Consider the following 18,739-nt stretch of genomic DNA (forward strand, 5'->3'; position numbering starts at 1 on the left):
TTTAAATCCTCCCCGGTAGGCAGCGGTGGCAGTACAATCCTGTAGTCTTGAATTCATTCCAAAATCGATGTTCCACGGCCATCATTGGCCGTTACCACAGCTCGCCAGGGTGGTGGTGGTAACAACTTTTATTGCCACGAAATGAAAGGAATTATTTCGGGCTGGGGCGAGTCTAGGGTGGCCTCCAGTCGGGAGCGACCTCTTGAGCTCGCGTGACGAGGGCCAGTTGCGTAGTTTTCCTTGGTCTGGCCAACAGCTTGTCCCATTCCTCCGCTGAGGGAGCTGGCAAGAGTGTTTTTGGAGGGGGATTGCTGGCGCATTCCCACAGTATATGGTCTTGAGTGGCCTGCATCCCGTCACCGCAGTGCCGGCATGCAGGGTTGAATTCTCCGTTTGTAATTAACGATAGTCGGTAGGGGCTAAGAATGGCCTTTGTTTGTAGGCGTCTGAGTGTCGCGGCTTGCGCCCGGTCGAGGTCGGGGTGAGGGGCGGGGTACGTGCATCTTAGCTCGCGATAAAAGTTTGTTACCTCCGCGTATGTGCGCGGTGCCTCCACAGGCGCGTCCGTTCCCGATAGATCTCCCGTCTCCCGGTTGGTTAAGCCTCGGGCTAGACGGTCGACCCCTTCGTTTCCGGAGTTACCCGCGTGAGCCGGAACCCATACGAGATTGATGTTGTGATTGAGAGATCGGTTGCGCAGAATTCGCGCCGCGAGTGCGCTTACAGAATTTTTGGCGAAATTTTGAACGGCGCTTTTTGAGTCGCTTAGAATAGTTTTGGTGTGGGGATCCGCGATGGCCAGTGCGATAGCTACTTCCTCTGCCTCGCATATGGAGCTAGCATGAAATGTTATAGCGTTAATGAAGGTTGACTTTGGAGTGGCCATACATGCCACGTATGCTCCGTTTTTGATGTGCTGAGCTGCATCCACGTACACTGCTTGTGGATCGTCCTCGTACTGTTTCTCAAGGGTCTGTGCCCTTGTCTTCCTGCGGGCATCATGTCTACCTGGTAGCATGTTTTTGGCTATTGGTTTAACAACTAGTCTACTAGTTATGTCAGCCGATAAATGGGATGTTGCGCACACCTCCTCAGTGGGGTGGATGTGGAGCTTGTCGAGAATTACGCGTCCCGCAAGGCTGCGTGACAGGCGGGTCACTTGTGCTGTCTTATGGGCTTCAATTAGTTCAGATAGTGTGTTAAAAATTCCTAACTGCAGTAGTCGATCTGAGTTAGCGTATACTGGTAAGCTAAGGGCCGCTTTGTATGCTGTTCTAATTATGCTATTAAGTGCATGTTCGTCCCTACGACGCAGATGATAGTACGGGCAAGCGTACATGATTCTGCTTATCATAAAGGCTTGGATAATCCTGCACAGGTCGGCTTCTCTCATACCCCTGCGACGTGTGGCAATGCGTCTCACCAGCCCACCTATCTGGTGCGCCGTGACGCGTAGCCGGCGTATAGCTTCTGTGTTCTGCGTATTATTCTGAATCAACATTCCGAGAACTCTGATCGTGGCTACCGGGGGTATCGGATGGTTGTCAATGTGTAACTGGATAGGTTCTCGAGAATCTTGCTTTACCTGTGAAGCTTGTTTGTTCCTTATAACTAATAGTTCTGATTTAGCCGGTGAACAGGTAAGGCCGTTTTCCTGCACATAAGACTGTACCGTGTCGATAGCTCGTTGTAATGAATCTGTAATATCTCCATCGGAGCCAGAATTGGTCCATATGGTGATGTCGTCGGCGTATATGGAATGATGTATGTGTGGGATATCATCTAACAGACGCGGGAGGCCGCTCATAACGATGTTGAAGAGAAAAGGTGAAAGTACGGCGCCTTGCGGTGTTCCTCTCGTCCCTAGTGTAATTTTGTCGCTAACTTTGTCAACGAAATGGAGCGTAGCCGTACGCGCATTCAGAAAGGCAGCGATGTAGTCGTATGTCCGTTTGCCTACGTGTAACTGTGAGAGGTGATTGAGGATGGAAGCGTGTGACACATTGTCGAAGGCCTTACTCACATCGAGTCCCAGGATGGTTCGCGTGGCTCTTATGCGATTTGTATCTAGAATGTCTTGTTGAATTTGCGCCAGGAGCCAACCATCCTGCGTCTGCACCCTACGGCGTCCAGAATCAGAATGCATTGTGCCACAGAAGCGACGGCTAGTGCTGTCTTTAAATGTGCTCTTATTGGCTTTGATTATAGTGCCTACTATATTCTAGGCACTATACTTTGATGCAACGTACTAAAGATGGCGCGACGGACGCAACTGGCGTGATCAGAGGACTACTGCAATTGCAATCCAATAAGCTATTTTATTGCATATGCATTTTGTCAATGTATACAAAAAACATATAGCTTTATTAACTTCCTTTGTGTTGTGTTTTATTTTTAGTGACGCCACCCGGCACTTCCGTTGCTGCAGTTTTCAGGAAATGATAATACGTCTCTGTGACGTCATGAAGCATTTCCACATGGCGATCCCTGTAGGTGGGAGGAGTTTCGCGAGTCAACTTCCGCCACTTGTTTCGAAACAAGGAATGCGTCTAGGGCGCTCGAAAATTTCGGAAATAGAATAATAAGATCCGGTATTATGTGCCAGACTCCAAGACTGCAATATATTGGATGACCCTGGCATGACCCCTTAAATGGACGGCAAAATCGACCAAGAATTTCATTTTTCAATTTCAATGCAAAAATGCCAACAAACCTATAAATTGTTTCCACCAATTGTAATCCTCAGATACTCACCAGATGTCATATAAAAATGGCGCCGAACATGCCCCTAACCCCGTGACCCCCCTACTCTGCGACAGACAGTGGTGCAACAGAGTGTCGTGCGACAGACAGTGGTGATTCCGTTGTTATTATTAATTTATTTACTGCGCACAGAAGCATTACTTCAATATTTATTAGAAATATATCGATCTTCTTCAGTGTTTTCTCCAGCATCATTAAATGCTTTTGGCACGAAAAGTTCCTTTAAATCTAGTGCGTCTGGTCAGCGTTGAGTCGTTATGCTTTTGCGCTCGCAATCCATTACTTTTTAGCGGTGTCGCAGGTGTTGAGTGATAACTTTACTGTGCAGGAAGCAATGCCTCAAATTTCTCCTAATCCACGCAAGAAGCTTAAATTCTGCGGAAACTAGTACACGAATCAAAAGCCAAGGTATCAACTGATTTAAAATAAAAAAGGTAGGCTTTGAAACCTCTGCTGAAGACTAAAAAAAAAAAAGGAAGGTGCAGAAAAGTAACCGAAAAGGCTTTAGCAGGCAATCTGAAGCTCAAAATGGTAAAGACTACGTATCGAAGGCATTTTAGAACACCATGACTCAAGGCAAATTTTTCAGTCGCGATTTCTCAAAACACCTTCTCTGATGACAAAAGGAACATTTTCTCTTTAAGTGTTAGTTACTGCGATGTTTGCTTTGCGAGTTACTTCTGAATATGATAAGAACATTAAGAAGCAAAGAAAAATTCGTGTAGCAAATATTTTTTTCTTCACACTTTTTCTTCACTGAAAACTGTTAAAATTTTAGGGCCCGTTATGCACATATTTTTCAACAAGCAATTGTTATAACCAGTATTATTGTTTTGATTCAGAAGGAAGCCCGATAATCATAAAACACCGAGAAAAAGTTTCATGAGTGCTTCTATTAAAACGTTTTCTATTTTCCTTATTTGCTGAAGGAACATTTTTAGAGGTTTCATAATAATAATTTAAAAAGTTTTCAAAACTTTATCTTGTTTCGCAGGCTTCTACCAGGCTTTTAATGGAAACAGCTTGCAAAATTTCAGCTCAGGTCTTTAAAAACTGTATGGGCGTATCTAAACATCTATGGCCACTGCCAATCCCTCCTTAAAACTCGTCACACTATAGCTGTTAGTCATCCTGCCCCTTTCCTTTGGCGCTTCCTCAAGCGCTGCAGCAATTATCATTTAGGAAAAATATCGTGCCTCCGTGGGAATCGACTCTTACCTCTCCGGTCACCAAGCAAGCTCGTTAAGAAACTTAGTCACGTTGGGTACGTGCGCAATGTGTCATCCGTCTTCGGACGCGACCTCCAAAGCGCACTCGACAAGATCACCTATTTGGCGCTCCTGGTCCAAATTCATGAACCTCGGCAAAAGAGCCTATAATTATGTAAAATAAGACTTTCTCATCGACAGAAGGGCGCTCCTCGTAGCAGAAGACATCAGCTTTGAGGAGCAAATGCTGGGTAGCTCAGCCGTCCCGCATGAATCGGTCATTCGCCCATGTTCTTCAGCCTGGTAATGATTGTCCTTGCGCAAAAGCTCGAAAAAGTAGAACACATCCATCACAAAATCTACGCCGACGACATCACGTTCTGGGTCAGCCGTGGCATCGACGGCCAGCAGGAATATTAGTTACTGGAAGCGACAGACGTCGTGTAAAAATACCTGAGTAGTACGGGGCTTTGCTGTCCGCCCAAGAAGTCGAACCTCTTGGTGTACCGCCCCATGCAGAAGGGATGATTGTCCAGCGGATAAAGAAGACAGAATACGAAAAAGTGGGTTCTAGGCATGATCGTACAATTCAACGGCCTAAACTGGACGACGGTTAGTATACTTACACACATGACTGCCAATGAAATGAGATTACTTAAGAGAGTCACTAATAGTAGAACTAGCATGAGAGAAGAGAGCCTGATACGACTCGTGCACTGTTTCGTCATATGCCACATAACTTAAGTGACCACCTTTCACAATCGGTACAAGTGGAGACCAAATTGACGTGATTACACGGAGGGTATACAAGACGGCGCTTCGACTGCCAGACCCAACTGGCAGATAGCACCTGCCACAATTAGTAATCCCCAACACGTTGGATGATCGCGCGGAAGCGTACCACATACCCAAGCTAGAAAGCCTGACAACCATCGTAGCTGGACGATAGATACTCTAGCGGCTTGGCATTGGCTACTACCGTCAGCAGATTGCGAAAAAAAAATAATCCCGAGGAAAGTCAGGGACGGCGGCCGAGTCGCACAAGTCAAGAGAAACGTACACGCGACGTATATTAAAAGCAGAAGACAGGTCAGAGCTGCGGCTCTGCTACGGAACTACGGAAAAGCAAAGGAAGCACGATTCATGGATGCTGTCGAGTATCAATACAATCGGCGACCGCAACAGCGTGTCGTCGATACTGCCGGAACGCTTCTCCACTGGGCAAGCGCAAACTCTCTGCACCCTGAAGTGGCCGAAGCATTAGCCATTGGACTTGCCATATCTGATACCGATTGCGGGGTCGTTCTCAGCGACTCGCCCGCAGCCATTAAGAATTACGCCAAGGGGAAAATATCCGTGCAGCCTTAAGAATAATTATGAACTCGAGACGCTCACGGGACACCAAGGTCAAGCTAGTTTGGTTCTCCGCACATATGAGGAACGCCTCTCCGCATCTTATCAACCACATGAAGTCGCTCCCACCGTCCCATCATGTCCTGCATACCGTCCCGGAGAGTCATGGCAAGAAGGGGGAGAGAGATGCTGATGAACATCAATGACTTAACCAAAGCCTGGCCGAACCTTCCCTCTGCCTAACCAGCTGTACAGAAATCAGGTATTCTCCAGAAGGTAATTACAAATCAATGCATATCCGAACCCGCTCCAGTACAACAGGATTTACCCCGATATATATGACACCAACACATGAAATATGTGCAAGGCAAACATCCTAACACTTGAGCACATACTCTCGTAGTTTAAGGCACAATTGACAGCTGTTAATCCCAAGACACTCTTGTTGAGGCGGCCCACCGCTTTGAGAAGCTCCGACCTCAATGACCAACTCTGCGCCGTTCAGCAGGCTCTTGTGGCGGTGAAGGGACAGAAACTTGGCGTTAATATGAAGGAGACCTTTGCCCGGTCCCGCTAAACCTTGCAGCCATCAAATAAAGTTATTCCTCCTCTTCCCTGTCTCGGATCATGTCAACACGGTTGCCATGGAGACCGCCGCCGCTGATGTCAAAGCGCATTCTAGCAAAAACGTGACGCCAAGGGATTAGGTGGCGTCGCGATCAGTCATTGAGAGAGAGGTGATGCAAATGGAGAAAAGATCTAGAAAGGTCGTGCGCGTCAATGCGCTTTAGACGCTCCCACCGAGCTAAAAATGTTGTCGCCTAAAAGCACTTTAATGGTCCAAAGAATGGGAGGGGGCAAGGGGCATTCTCTTTGTCCTTCACCCGAGGTTCTCCATGAACTTTCTAAACCAACTGAATCGACCTTCACATGAAAACGTCGGAAGTGGCGCTTAAACGCCGATTCTCCATATCAATATTGCCTTGCTCAATTAGATGTTAGCGCCGTTGCGCACGCTGGCGACCTAGGCAAGTAATAAAATTTGGACGACAATTAAGCTTCGGCATAAGAGTAGGCGCCGTAGTGTGTGGTTGTTTTTTTCCCTCATCTAATTGTTCACATACGACTGACTTTCACTTACGACTGAAATTTCCAGTCCCGTTTCGTGTACTTCTGACAACAGCCGTTAGCACCAGAGCCAACACTGGGGTACGGCGGCTGCTTATCGACCGAAAGATTTACATACGCTTTACGCAACATTAGGAAGACGGTTAAGCTGAGCTCTAAGCGCAGATGCGATACCGGCTTGACCTCCACATTTTCAATCGTGATGTTTTAATTGCTTTAGAGGAAACTGGTTTACAGAAAACCATATGGTTTACAGATAAAGGCGCTCTAGCTATCCCATTTGTCTCTGACATCGAAACCGCGCCGTTAAAGAAATCAAGAATATGGGAGGGGAAGGCGAGGGAGGGCTGTGGTGTACTTTCGACCCCCTGGGCACTGCTAATATGCCCCGCCGTGGTGGTGCAGCGGTTAAGATGCCCTGCTGCTGTTTCGGAATGCCCGGGATCGAATCCGACCCGTGGCGGGTGCGTTTCGATGGAGGCGAAACGAAGAGGCGCCCGTGTGCTGTGCGATTGCAGTTCCTGTAAAGATCCCCAGGGGTCGAAAACTGACTCCAGAGCTCTCCATTACGGCACCCCTTTCTCTCTTACCGCTTTCACTGCCACTTTCTTCTCTTCCTTTACAAAGCAAGTATGACAGCTACTGCGGGTTTCCTTTGCGGTGGACGAAGTAATATTGCTATTATCATTATTAAAATTATTGGCTTGGTTTTGCTTTTGAGTTTGTAGAGTTTAACGTCTTAAAGCGACTCAGGCTATGAGACACGCCGTAGTGGAGGACTTCGAAAATTTCGACCACCTAGGCACTGATAATATGCCGCACCGCGATGCTGCCGTGGTTAAGATACCCAACCACTGTTCCAGCGTTTACACCGTTAATTTTTTTTTTGTGGCCGAAGCTATGCAGCTATCGCTTAAAGAGCGTTGGTTAAATTGGTTTACAGGAAGGGAAAGGCGCAGTAACTGTCACACTTGCTCTGTGGACACCCGAACCGCGCCGTAAGGGAAGGGAGGAGGGTGGGAATGAAAGTAGAAAGAGAGAAAGAGGAGCCGTAGTGGAGGGCTACGGAGTAATTTCGACCACCTGGGGATCTTTAACGTGCGCTGACATCGCACAGCACACGACGCCTCTTCGTTTCGCCTCCATCGAAACGCAGCCGCCGCGGTCGGGTTCGAACCCGGGAACTCCGGCACAGTAGTCGGGCGTCTTACCACTGCACCACCCCGGCGGGGCAAAGAGCGTTGCGGTGTTTTTGATTTTATGGCGTCTAGGCAGCTAAAGCCATCACGCGCCAAACGCTATTGTTTTAGGGGCAGTCAATATGAGCGCGAACAAATATGCAGAGAAAAGGGCATCACCTTGGCCTCTGTGAAACCTGTCAATAAGCTAATAGTTATGTCATGTAAGGACGACTGCCATATTCGTCACTTGTACGCTTCCCCGCCCTTAGGCCCTGCAATTAGCCATACACCGTCACGTATTTTCGCGCGTTATTTTCTGGCTTGTTGGGTTGCTACTTTCTCTGTCACAAATCCAAGTATAGCGGGGCACAAAGTCATTTTCTTACGTTACGCGATTTGTTCATGCTTTTTATAGCACAGCCCTTCGTTCGCAGTGACTTGGCTGCTGGTCTAATTGATGCACGCGTGAAAGTGACGGCGTACGATTTTTCAAGGTAGCATTATTAGAAATGGGGCGCGGTGGACGGTTTGGACGGTTTGGCGGCATAGAATTAACCAGACTGACTTCAACGCAGCACAGAGATAGCACAGGCAGGCGAGCGGCACCTCTATCATAAATAAGCTTGTAGGCCACGCCACGCACTGTGTACGAATTCGTTTGTGTTTTGCAGTGCCCCATGTCCGCGCTTCATTCATCTACTACTATCACGGAGAAAAGTGTGTAATGCCGACTTCAAAAGCCCGTCATTTTTATCGGCTCGGTCATTGTCCCAGGCCATTTTCCATGAACTGGATTTCGGACCACTGGTTCTTCTGAATGCATTGGAGGAATTAACGAAGTAGTGACAAGCTGTACTGTACACTGACATTAAAACGTGTACCTACGGAACGACAACTGACAACTTCAGATTTTGGAAAATACTACGATGAGCGGTGAATATCACTCTTCCCGCCGCTCTCAGCGATGCTCAAAGACAACGGATGGATGACCTATACCTATACTGAAAATGATACAATGTGCCTCAAGTGATGATTCTTTCGAAAATTCTAGTCATGTAGCTTTGTTTTGCTTTAGGCTTTATGCCTAACAGTGAACGCAGTTTTACAGCGGAATTTTTAAGAGCGTCAGCTCTTATTACTTACATTTGCCAATTTCTCGTCCGTTTCTTCGTCGCTCTCAGATTCGAGATGGCGGCAAGTCACGTCATTAGCGATACAGCATTAAAAACAATTAGCTACCATGAGATCAACATAATGGAGTCCAGCACCAGGCCTACCATGTGTGTGGTCTGTAATTTCTGTAAAACTCCAGATTACGCTCTTTATTTGTACGCCTGTGGCTGTCGAGCTTTTTCTCCGTTTATCCTTTTGAACGGGGTTATTCCCTGGACTGCCACTTTGAGTCTCTAGTAAGCCTTTTCTGCTACAAAAAAAAAATGAAACTCGGTGATGTGCCATCTACCTTTCTTCATCAAAAGCTGCGAAGCTGATGAACCCGCCTGCCAAGAGTTAGGTTGGACACCATGAGTTTCGCATCCATGGAAAAGCAGCCGCCGCGGCAGGGATCGATCATGTGTCACTCACCTTATTAGTCGGGCATCTTAGCCACTTTTCCGCGATCGCAAGGTGAACAGTTAAAGTTATGGCTTGTCCCGCAGCTATACATAAGTAATAAATGTCATAATTAAATTATGGGTCAAGCTACGCATTGCTACAAAACAGAATCTCCTGGTCCAATCATTAAATTACTGTCATAGCATTTCAAGGTCTTTGATCTTAGGCAATAAGCATCCCAAATATGACAAACACGACGCAAAGCACGAGCCATGGTGATGGATAAGAACTACTCCAAGGACAAAAGAGCCTCCTTCGTGAATGCTGTGGGTCGCTGCGAAGGCATTACAACAGTAGCCTTCACTCGTCTAGGCCATACGGTAACGGGGCTGACTGGTAGAAATTCAGACGCTGCACAAATGGAGGAGGCAGCAGTCTCACTAGCCGGCACCAATACCTATTCCATAAATATCGTCACCGACTCCCAAAAAGCCGATCGCTCTACCGAACCTTTACCTGCAAATCACAACTCAGTGCGGCCGCTCTATGATAATTATGAACAAACTTCTGTTGAATGCCTTTCCCGCAATTTGGCCCACAGCCCACGAGCGGACCTATGCCAACGTCGTGCGCGGCATAGCACAGTGTCTGACAGCCAACAATGAAAACATTCTTGTGTAACTAATTGTCGAGATTCAGTCTTTACGTTTCGGAAGCCAATCGGAATATAACCTGAACAAAAAGGGAAGAAGATGCACGCTGTAAACCTAGCTCCAGCGCTTGCTCCGTACGGCCGGCCGTGGCCCCGCGTACAGGGAAGAAACGGCGGCTCAGAGGAGGGCAGATATGACGGCGCTGCTTTCACTTCCTTCTGGTTTCCGTCCTGCGGGCTTACGAGGTCTGCATCACGTATCGCTAACACGCTGCTCGCGTTCTCACGCTGCGCGCAAGCATATATACAATCCACACTTTACGCGGATTCAGTCATGATTTGAAGCCGGCGAAAAAAAAGCGAAACGTAACTGAAGCCCTGTGCTTTGCGATGGTGTTGAAACTAATGAAAGAAGGAAAGAAATTAGAAGGCGTTTTATTCGGCCCAAAACGGTTAGGAGCCGTGAATACACTGTTTGGCATTGTTTTTCATGGCGGTTTAGCATTTAGAGATTGGCAGATAGTTTTGCAAATTGTCGGAACGATAAACTCCACGTGTTAGGGTCTAAATTCCGAAACATGGCCTTATGGTCCCCGTAATACTGTTAAATTGCGTATGTTGAGGCTACAGAGTTTGCTTTCGAGAATCGTACAAGCCACGGCTAATTAGGCTTAACGTAAGCATCACGGTTGCTAAGACAGCCACTTGTGAAAAAAAAATGTTTTTCTCAGGCCTGAATATCGTATGAGTGTTTACAGATTGAAAGCACATAGGCTTGGCTACTAGCTCTCGCTGAATAACTCCAGCTTCCTCGCACGGAGAGAGGGGAGTTGAAAGAGTATTGCGAACGGTTGAAAGGCGAGCTGTGTATCGAAACCGACTCGTCTGCCACCGAAATGACGAGTACGGCGACATCAGACACGGTAGATAACCCGTAGTAAAAGAGCCTCCACCGCAATCTGTGAAGCCCTTTACACCAAGCACAACTCAGAAGAAACGTGCAGAATATTGAATAATTTACTGAGCAGGAAAACTGCAACATTGCCACCTGAGATTCTAGTCGACGGTCATAGCCACAAATGTTTTGCACTTTCGAACAGATTCAATCAGCACTTTCTGACATTAGGCGATAGCGCGAATTCGTAGTGCACCTCTCCCCACCCGTTCACTTTTCTCACCAACTATCAAGAGCGTACAATTTTTGGTCCCAACAACAGCATCAGAAATTGCGCAGTATATCGTCCACTTGAGAGATAACTTTGCTGCTCGAGAGGCAGCATTGAAGCCCAAGCGGTGAAGGCAGCTTGAACAATCATAGCTCCAGTTTTTTTACGCGTTTGTGATTTAATGCTTAAAGAAGGTATTTTTTGACAACAGCTGAAAATTTCAAGAGTATTACTCATACCTAAAGGAGGTTCTCAAAACGATCTTAACTGTCGTCCAATATCTGTCCTATCTGCGTTTGGGCAAGTTGCTGAAGAAGGTAATAACACCCTCTTGGAAATAAGCAACACGGCTTTCAGAAAGGAAAATTAACAGAATCTGCTTTATAACTATATAGAGACATTCTAGCAAAGAAAAAAAATCCATTAATATAGAAATGAGAGCTTATCCAGGAAAACATTAGCTGAAAAGCTTTTTGCAGAACCCTCATAAACTTACGCTGATGAAAACGTGTCTAATCAATATTGCAAATGTCTTTAAACTTCTGTTGTCATACCTTCTGTGGTGCCTATGGTAATTTGGCTTTGTAATTCATATGTGCTCATTCACATGATCTAGTACTGTTGCACATGTTACGCTATACTACTGCGCCAGGAGCACTGGGGGCGATGGGGCTCGTCAAGCTTTTATGTCTTATGCCTTTCCCCTTAAGTATGTACACATTTCTCTTAGTGTTACCTCTACCATTTTTCATTCCATAGCTCTGTGCGTTGTCCTCAACCTAAGTAGAACACTCTTGGTTAACCTCCACGTTTCGGTCCCATAGGTGAGTGCAGGTAAGATGCAACTGTTGCATACTTTGCTCCTGAGCGATGGTAGGGGTAACATAAGAGATAGAAAGCGTGCAGAGTGGGTCAGAGAAATAACTCAAGTTACTGACATTCTAGTGGTAACCAAGAAGAAGAATTGGGCATGGGCAGGACATGTAGTGCGAATAGAGGATAACCAACGGTCGCTTAGGGTAACAAACTGGATTCCAAGGGAAGGAAAGCGTAGCAGGAGGCGGCAGAAAATTAGGTGGGCGGATGAGATAAAGAAGTTCACAGGGGTCAAGTGGATGCAGCTAGCACAGAACCGGGTTATTTGAAAAAATATAGGAGAGGCCTTCGCCCTGCAGTGGGTATGGTCAGGCTGATGATGATGATGTACACATACTTGAAATAAACAATTTTCTTTCCTTTCTCCTGGGTTCCCATCCGCGGAGGGCGGAGGTGACGGGCGGGCTAAGAGATGCCTCTTCCTTTTGTTGAGTGAATTCTGAAGATTGGGAAATAAGTGGTCAAAATTACCCCGGAGCCGTCCACTAGGGCAACTCTTTCACTACTTCTTTGTCTTCCTGCTACTCTGGAAGGCCCGGTCAGATGTCAAAGGAGTACTGAAGAAGCTGCTTCGTCTCTTCTTTCGTCAAGGACCAATCGACAGGGCTTGGTTCAGTTGCTGAAAGAATATTCGGCTGCTACTTGAAGCTTTGCTTTCCGGTCGCACCGCGGCTGATGAATGTTAATGCACTCGATTCGGATGAGGCAAGGTCGATCCAGGCCGCTGCAGGCGCGTTTCGATACAAAAGTGTAAACCTTTCTAGAGCCCTAAATTACGGCGTCCCCCATAGGTTACTTCCCAGGCCTGCACCACATGGTGTGGACCTGCCCACACAATCCTCCAGATGATCCGAATGCAGTGCCAACAATTGAGGGGTGGGAGGGTGCCCTATCCAGCTCTGGACTAGAGGCCCAAAGGGCCCTCGTGACACGTGCGCGGGTAGCAGCGGCAGCCGCTGGAGTCCCGGACGAGGGACCCCACCTACACATCCCCCTCCCTTAAATATACTTAATAAAGTTTTAGAGCGCAGCTCTTTGGCGTCCGTTCCTGGGTTTCGCGTCGGCGTCGGCGTCGTTGTCGGCCTCGTAACCAGCTCCGCCCCCCTTTCATCCCCCCAGCGCTAGCAGCGACCGATTGATACCGCTGGATGCCGCTGACGCCGCTAGAGAGTCAAGAAAACTTGACTGCATAGAACACCGTCTCCGCCATGCAGAAAGAGGAGGGGAAGGTCCCCCCCCCCCTGTTCCTGTGTGGCGGATAGGGTGCTATTCAGTTGCCGACGCGTCGGTTATTTCACGTAGGCCCCAGCACGTCGACGAATACGTGACCACCTTCCCATGGCTAGACCTGGTTCTTGGCGCTGCGGAAGCGAGGGTATCATATTGTTTGCGTCGGCATCGGCGGCGTTGTCCCTGAAACCAACTCCGCAGCTGGGGTTGACTCACTATCGGCGTCAGCAGCATCAGTCAGTCGCTGCTATCTCTTCCCTCCTCCCTTTATCGCGTTGTCCGCTGCGCGCGCTTCTGCCCCCATCGTTTGCCGCTGGGTGTACACGCCGCCCCCCTCCCCCCTCTTCCTGCGATTCTCCGGTTGTTAAAGCGCCGGCTCGAACTTAATTCCTTTTTTCGCGTGCTCTAAAAAACTCTGTGATAGCGCATACATGTGCTGCTCGATTTCTTTGCCTCAATCTATCGAAAAGGTGAAACAGCTTATTTGCTGCGCTCCAATTTCGCATTATTTAGTAACGTAATCGTCGGTAATTTTTCACTCACTCACTTTACAAATATCAAGGATATAAACAAATCGAACCAACTGGTTGAGCGTGGTTGAGGCGCAATCAAACCTTTGATGTTGCTTTTCTCTACTTTCCTTGACTATCACTTTAACGCGATAGTATTAACTACATAAGTCTGCGGAAAAGCTAGCGTCGGTGATGTCATGTTGGCGTTCAAGAAGTCATATGCAGGCCTCTGGCAGGTGGTAGTTCGCAGGTAGCACGGCCGCGCACCAACTAATCGACGGATTGGTTGACATCATGAGACCATCATGAGACTTCATGAGACATCATGAATAAGATTGGGATGGAGCGCATTTGGCAAACACTCGCAAATTATGACTAGCAGCTTACCGGTATCGCTCAAGAGGAAAGTACACAACAGTTGCATCTTGCCTGTACTCACTTATGGGGCTGAAACGTGGAGGCTAACCAAGAGAGTTCTACTTAAGCCGAGGACAACCCAGAGGGCTATGGAACGAAAAATGGTAGGCGTAACATTAAGAGATAGAAAGCGTGCCGAGTGGGTCAGAGAAATAACTCAAGTTACCGACATTCTAGTAGAAATTCAGAAGAAGAAATGGACATGGGCAGGACATGTAGTGCGAAGAGAGGATAACCGATGGTCGCTGAGGGTAACAAACTGGATTCCAAGGGAAGGGAAGCGTAGCAGGGGGCGGCAGAAAGTTAGGTGGGCGGATGAGATTAAGAAGTTCGCAGGGGTCAAGTGGATGCAGCTAGCACAGAACCGGGTTAAGTGGAGAAATATGGGAGAGGCCTTCGCCCTGCAGTGGGTATAATCAGACTGATGATGATGATGATGATGATGAGACCATGTAACATTGTCTAGCAGGCGGGAGCTGCGAAATGTTGTATCCGACTTAAGAGAAGAGTCAAATTCACCGCCTGTGGATCCTGGTTTAGATGCGCTAGCCCAAGGGCACGCAAACACTATTGCGGTGTTTGGTTAAAGCAGAGCTTTCTATATCTGGTGGTATTTTACAATACATGCTAGATTATGACTGCGTGAATATGCACACTTTTGAGGTAAGAGAGAAATCGTTTGAAAGTAAAATAAGGAAATTAAGAGATGGCCTATTGCCAGCAATTATCTCCAAGGGAGCATTGTATACTATAATCATTTACCGCGCAATGGTGTCATACGAGCAGAAGCGTTGCCCATTTTTTTAATATTTGAAAGGCTGCAGCAAAACTTTTCGAGTTTATAGCGTTTTACGTCTCATCGCGAAATAACCTATGAGGGTCGCCGCGGTGTGGTGCTCCAAATAAATTGAACCCCCCGAGACTTTTTAACGAGCGCTGATTTAATTTCATTTTATACATACTGCAGCACCTTAATACGGCTGTTGCAAATATGTTGTAGATATCATACAAAATCAATTAAAACAATAAATTTAAATTCACAACGCTCGTATCAGTACAGGTAAGGGCGTTTGGCGGTTCACCTCCTTGGAAATGGTTTCTCCGCGGTCAGAGCGTAGCATTGTAATATCCTGGGATAGCCTCTGTTGTTGTTGTTGTGGCTGCAGGAAGAAGCAAAAAGAATCCACGGGCCTGCTACTGGCTCTGTAGCTGAGCCACCTCCGCTGTCTCGTGTGGACAGAATTGAAAATAGAGAAGAAGAAAAAGTAGAGGGAGAGAAAGACGCGCGCCGCAACCACAGTCGTCGTCCACCACCAAAGCAGTGGCGGGTGCAATGACGGCCTACGACAGATAAAAATACGGTGGCAGGCTAGCCCCTCGCCGCAAGCGGCGGTGACCTACCTATCCTAGCTCGATCAGGGCCAGGACCAGCCACCCCCCATTCATAGCGTCTGGGCGTGTTCATATTCACGGAGTACGCTGTGACAGGTGCACCTGCGTATAGATAGGTAAATCGAGCAAAGCTGTGATCTGAGCGCGTTCACGGAGCACACTGTGGCAGGTGCACCTGCGTATAGATATGTAAATCGAGCAAAGCTCTGATCTTTGCCGCGGCCAGAGCACGCGGCGAATATCCCCCTGGCAGCCAAGCGTGAAGCCTCGTGTGCTTGTATTGGTTTCATTTATGGTTTATGGAAAGCAATATTTTCGGGGCAGAAGACATTCTACCCATTGTGGAGGTCGAGGGTGTCCACAGCGTTTGTTATGTTTGAGGTCAGCCGTCACAACCCTCACAGTGGTGCATAATGAGAGATAGCCTATCGTAATATTAAGCCGCACAACCGAATTAATGTTTGTCCTGGGCGGGTGTACGTTGTTTCACTGTTATTTAAAATGAGCGCTCCTCAGTATATATTCAGAGTGTGATAGAAAACTCGTTACAGCGTAATAATATGAGCTCTCTCATGTGTCTAGACAAATGAAGCCACTGACTAGTAATCTGTTTTCATCTCATCCAGGCAATGCAAACAAATCCGGCAGGCACTGATGAGGAAGCACATCCTCCCCGGCTCAGCCGTCGTGACCGGATCTTTGTTGGTGCCCTTGGCGCCTTTCTGGTGGCCTTAGTGATCACGTCCTTGGTCAGGATAGTATTCGGAAACGAAAGCAGAGCCACCGAATCCCATCGAAAGCTGATCACCTGTAGTAGTCCCGACTGTACTTCGTACGACATTTTCCTTCAGGCCACACTCAACACAAGCCTCGATCCCTGCAACGACTTCAAGGCATTCGTTACTGCGCGCTGGTTGCCGGACCCAGCGATTGTGAAAAAAGAACTGTGGAAGATCCAGTGGGATGTGAAATACCTGTGGATGAGACTGCTGGCCGACGAGATTAGGCATCGTCGCTTCGCCGTTCCAGTGATGGGCTTGGTAGCTGCCTCATACGAGGCTTGTGAAAACCATGCTGCTGATAACAGCAACAAGACCCGCTGGCTGTTTAAGAAACTGCTACGAGATCTGGAGGCTCCCTGGCCTGAGAGCCCGATTCTGCCTACGGACGCGCTGGACATTGTCATCAAACTTTGCGTCCAGTGGCAAATACCCCTGTGGTTTGACATTAAGATGCTCCCGGAAAAGACGGCTGGAGACCAAAAGATCATCTATATTGGGCCGAGCTGGTATGCAAAATTCTGGAGCGCGCAATACAAGAAGCTAGACCGCGAGGACAAGGTTAGCGATTATGTCGGGCGGTACCTGAAGTACTTCAAGTTTCCATTGGAGCCAGATGAAGTGACGGCGACAGTGAATTATTTTATGGTGTTTAACATCACTAGGAATTTCACTTTGAAGCTCGCCAATTTGTGCAGCTCGCGGTCGGAAATTATCACGCTCGACGTAGTTGCTCAGATGCTGAATGTGAGTACGACGGAGCTGATCTCCGTGCTCAATAAGTACTTCCGACCACGGAGAGGGTTCTCTCCAAATGACGCAGCAATTATAAAAGCGAGAGGCATCATAACCGCTGCGCGTGCCATGCTGAAGTACCCTTCTAATTTAATACAAAATCACTTGGGCTGGTGGATGCTTGAGATATTCGCACCGCTAGCACATGATGACTTTTTCATTTACAAATACGGAACCAAAACTATGGGTGACAGCCTGCGGCCGCTTTTCTGCGTGACTGAGGTGGAAACTTCCCTCAAGCTAGCTATCCTCGCAAACCACGTAGCTCTGAACTTTGCGCCAAACGTTCGTCATGACATCGATCGCATCTTGAGAGACGTTCGGGAAACGGCAGCTATCGCACACGAAGCTTCTGGGCTGCCCCGCGAAGAAACCAAGCGGATAGCGCAAAAACTTCGACAGATGAAGATTAACTTGTGGCCTAGAGCCGAGTACTTGTCCGGAGAGAACCTCGCACGTCTCTACGGAAGCCGCAAGAGCAGACATCGTACCGACCTGGAACACTGGATCGCTCAGCGTAGAGCGAACAATGAGCTCATCGGCAGTGAAGCGTACTTTGAGTTAACAAGATTGCCCCATTCTTTCTTCAACGAGCCGCTTCCTTATGACAGCGTCCTGAACAGCGCCACCATGTCAATGCTAGTTGCGCACAAGCCGTTCTACTACAGAGACGCCTTCGCGGCTGTAAATTACGGAGGATTAGGCACGATATTTATGAAAGAAGTCCTGCGAGGCATCTGCAGCGATCCAGGAATTGACGAAGTTCATCCCAAGAGTTTTCGATTCAACCAATCCCTCCTGGGAACGAACGGAAATGAAAGTTGCTCTGAAGAGAGAACTACCGGTCGTCAGAGCATCCTGTTCGCCCTTCAAGCATACCAGAGGAGCAAAGCGCGCGTGGTGCCAAACGTCTGGGACTATCCGCCCGAGGCGTTCTTCTTCATTAGCTACTGCCACGCTCAAAGTCGGCTGGAGGCAGCATTTGACTGCAACAGTGTACTGCAGGGGCTACAAAGCTTTGTGGACGCGTTCCGCTGTTCAGCTGGCTCGGGCATGAACCCTCAGCCAAAAGACACTCGCAATTGATACGAAAAGCAGGCTGCTTAATCTCAGAATAACTACCGTGTACTGCGTTTGGCAGGATGCTTGAACTGGTGATTTTCGTTTCTTTTTCATTTTTCTGACTCAAGTATTAATTCTGAACTGAAGCTTTGATACGCAACGTAATCGGAGGTATGCAAGGGATATAATACTGAATTAAATCGGCTCTTTAGGCGCAAAGTATTTTTTATTTCGTGCCCGCAGTCTGAAAAGCATTTAAATGCATTAAAAACACAGCTTATAGTTGCCGGAAATTTAGTTGGTCGGATTCACGCTTAACTGATCTGGAAGAATCGTATGCTTTGTTTCAAAAAGTTCGCCGATTTATGTAGAAACATGGAGGTAATTTATTGCCGAGCTGTTTCCGTATTTCATATAACGGACGTTCCTAATATAACGTAAAACCGTAAAACGGACTCTGTTAATTGGTTACAGAATCTCTTGTTTCCTGATTACAGCATAATGTTTATTTCTGCATATAAGGTTTCCGTTTTCTGAATACAGCATTGAGTTCATTTCTGCTTTACAGAATTTCTGTTTTCTCAATACAGCATCAAGTCCAAATTTCTATTATAGGGTTTCTGTTTTCTGAATACAGCATTTAGTTTATTTCTGCTTTACAGAATTTCTGT

At 47.4% G+C, this 18,739-nt stretch overlaps 1 protein-coding gene across 1 annotated transcript; it reads left to right on the plus strand.

Moving 5' to 3' along the window:
- Nucleotides 1-16,061: 16,061 nt before the first annotated feature.
- LOC146209411 (neprilysin-2-like) lies at nt 16,062-18,092 on the plus strand. Its single transcript, XM_084580287.1, has one exon. It carries the CDS (start codon nt 16,062-16,064, stop codon nt 18,090-18,092), a length of 2,031 nt encoding a protein of 676 aa, XP_084436413.1.
- Nucleotides 18,093-18,739: the final 647 nt, after the last annotated feature.

The sequence above is a fragment of the Amblyomma maculatum genome, chromosome 1 (genome assembly GCF_055883805.1).
Source record: "Amblyomma maculatum isolate TAMU_Amacu chromosome 1, ASM5588380v1, whole genome shotgun sequence".
In the NCBI taxonomy this organism is placed as follows: domain Eukaryota; kingdom Metazoa; phylum Arthropoda; class Arachnida; order Ixodida; family Ixodidae; genus Amblyomma; species Amblyomma maculatum.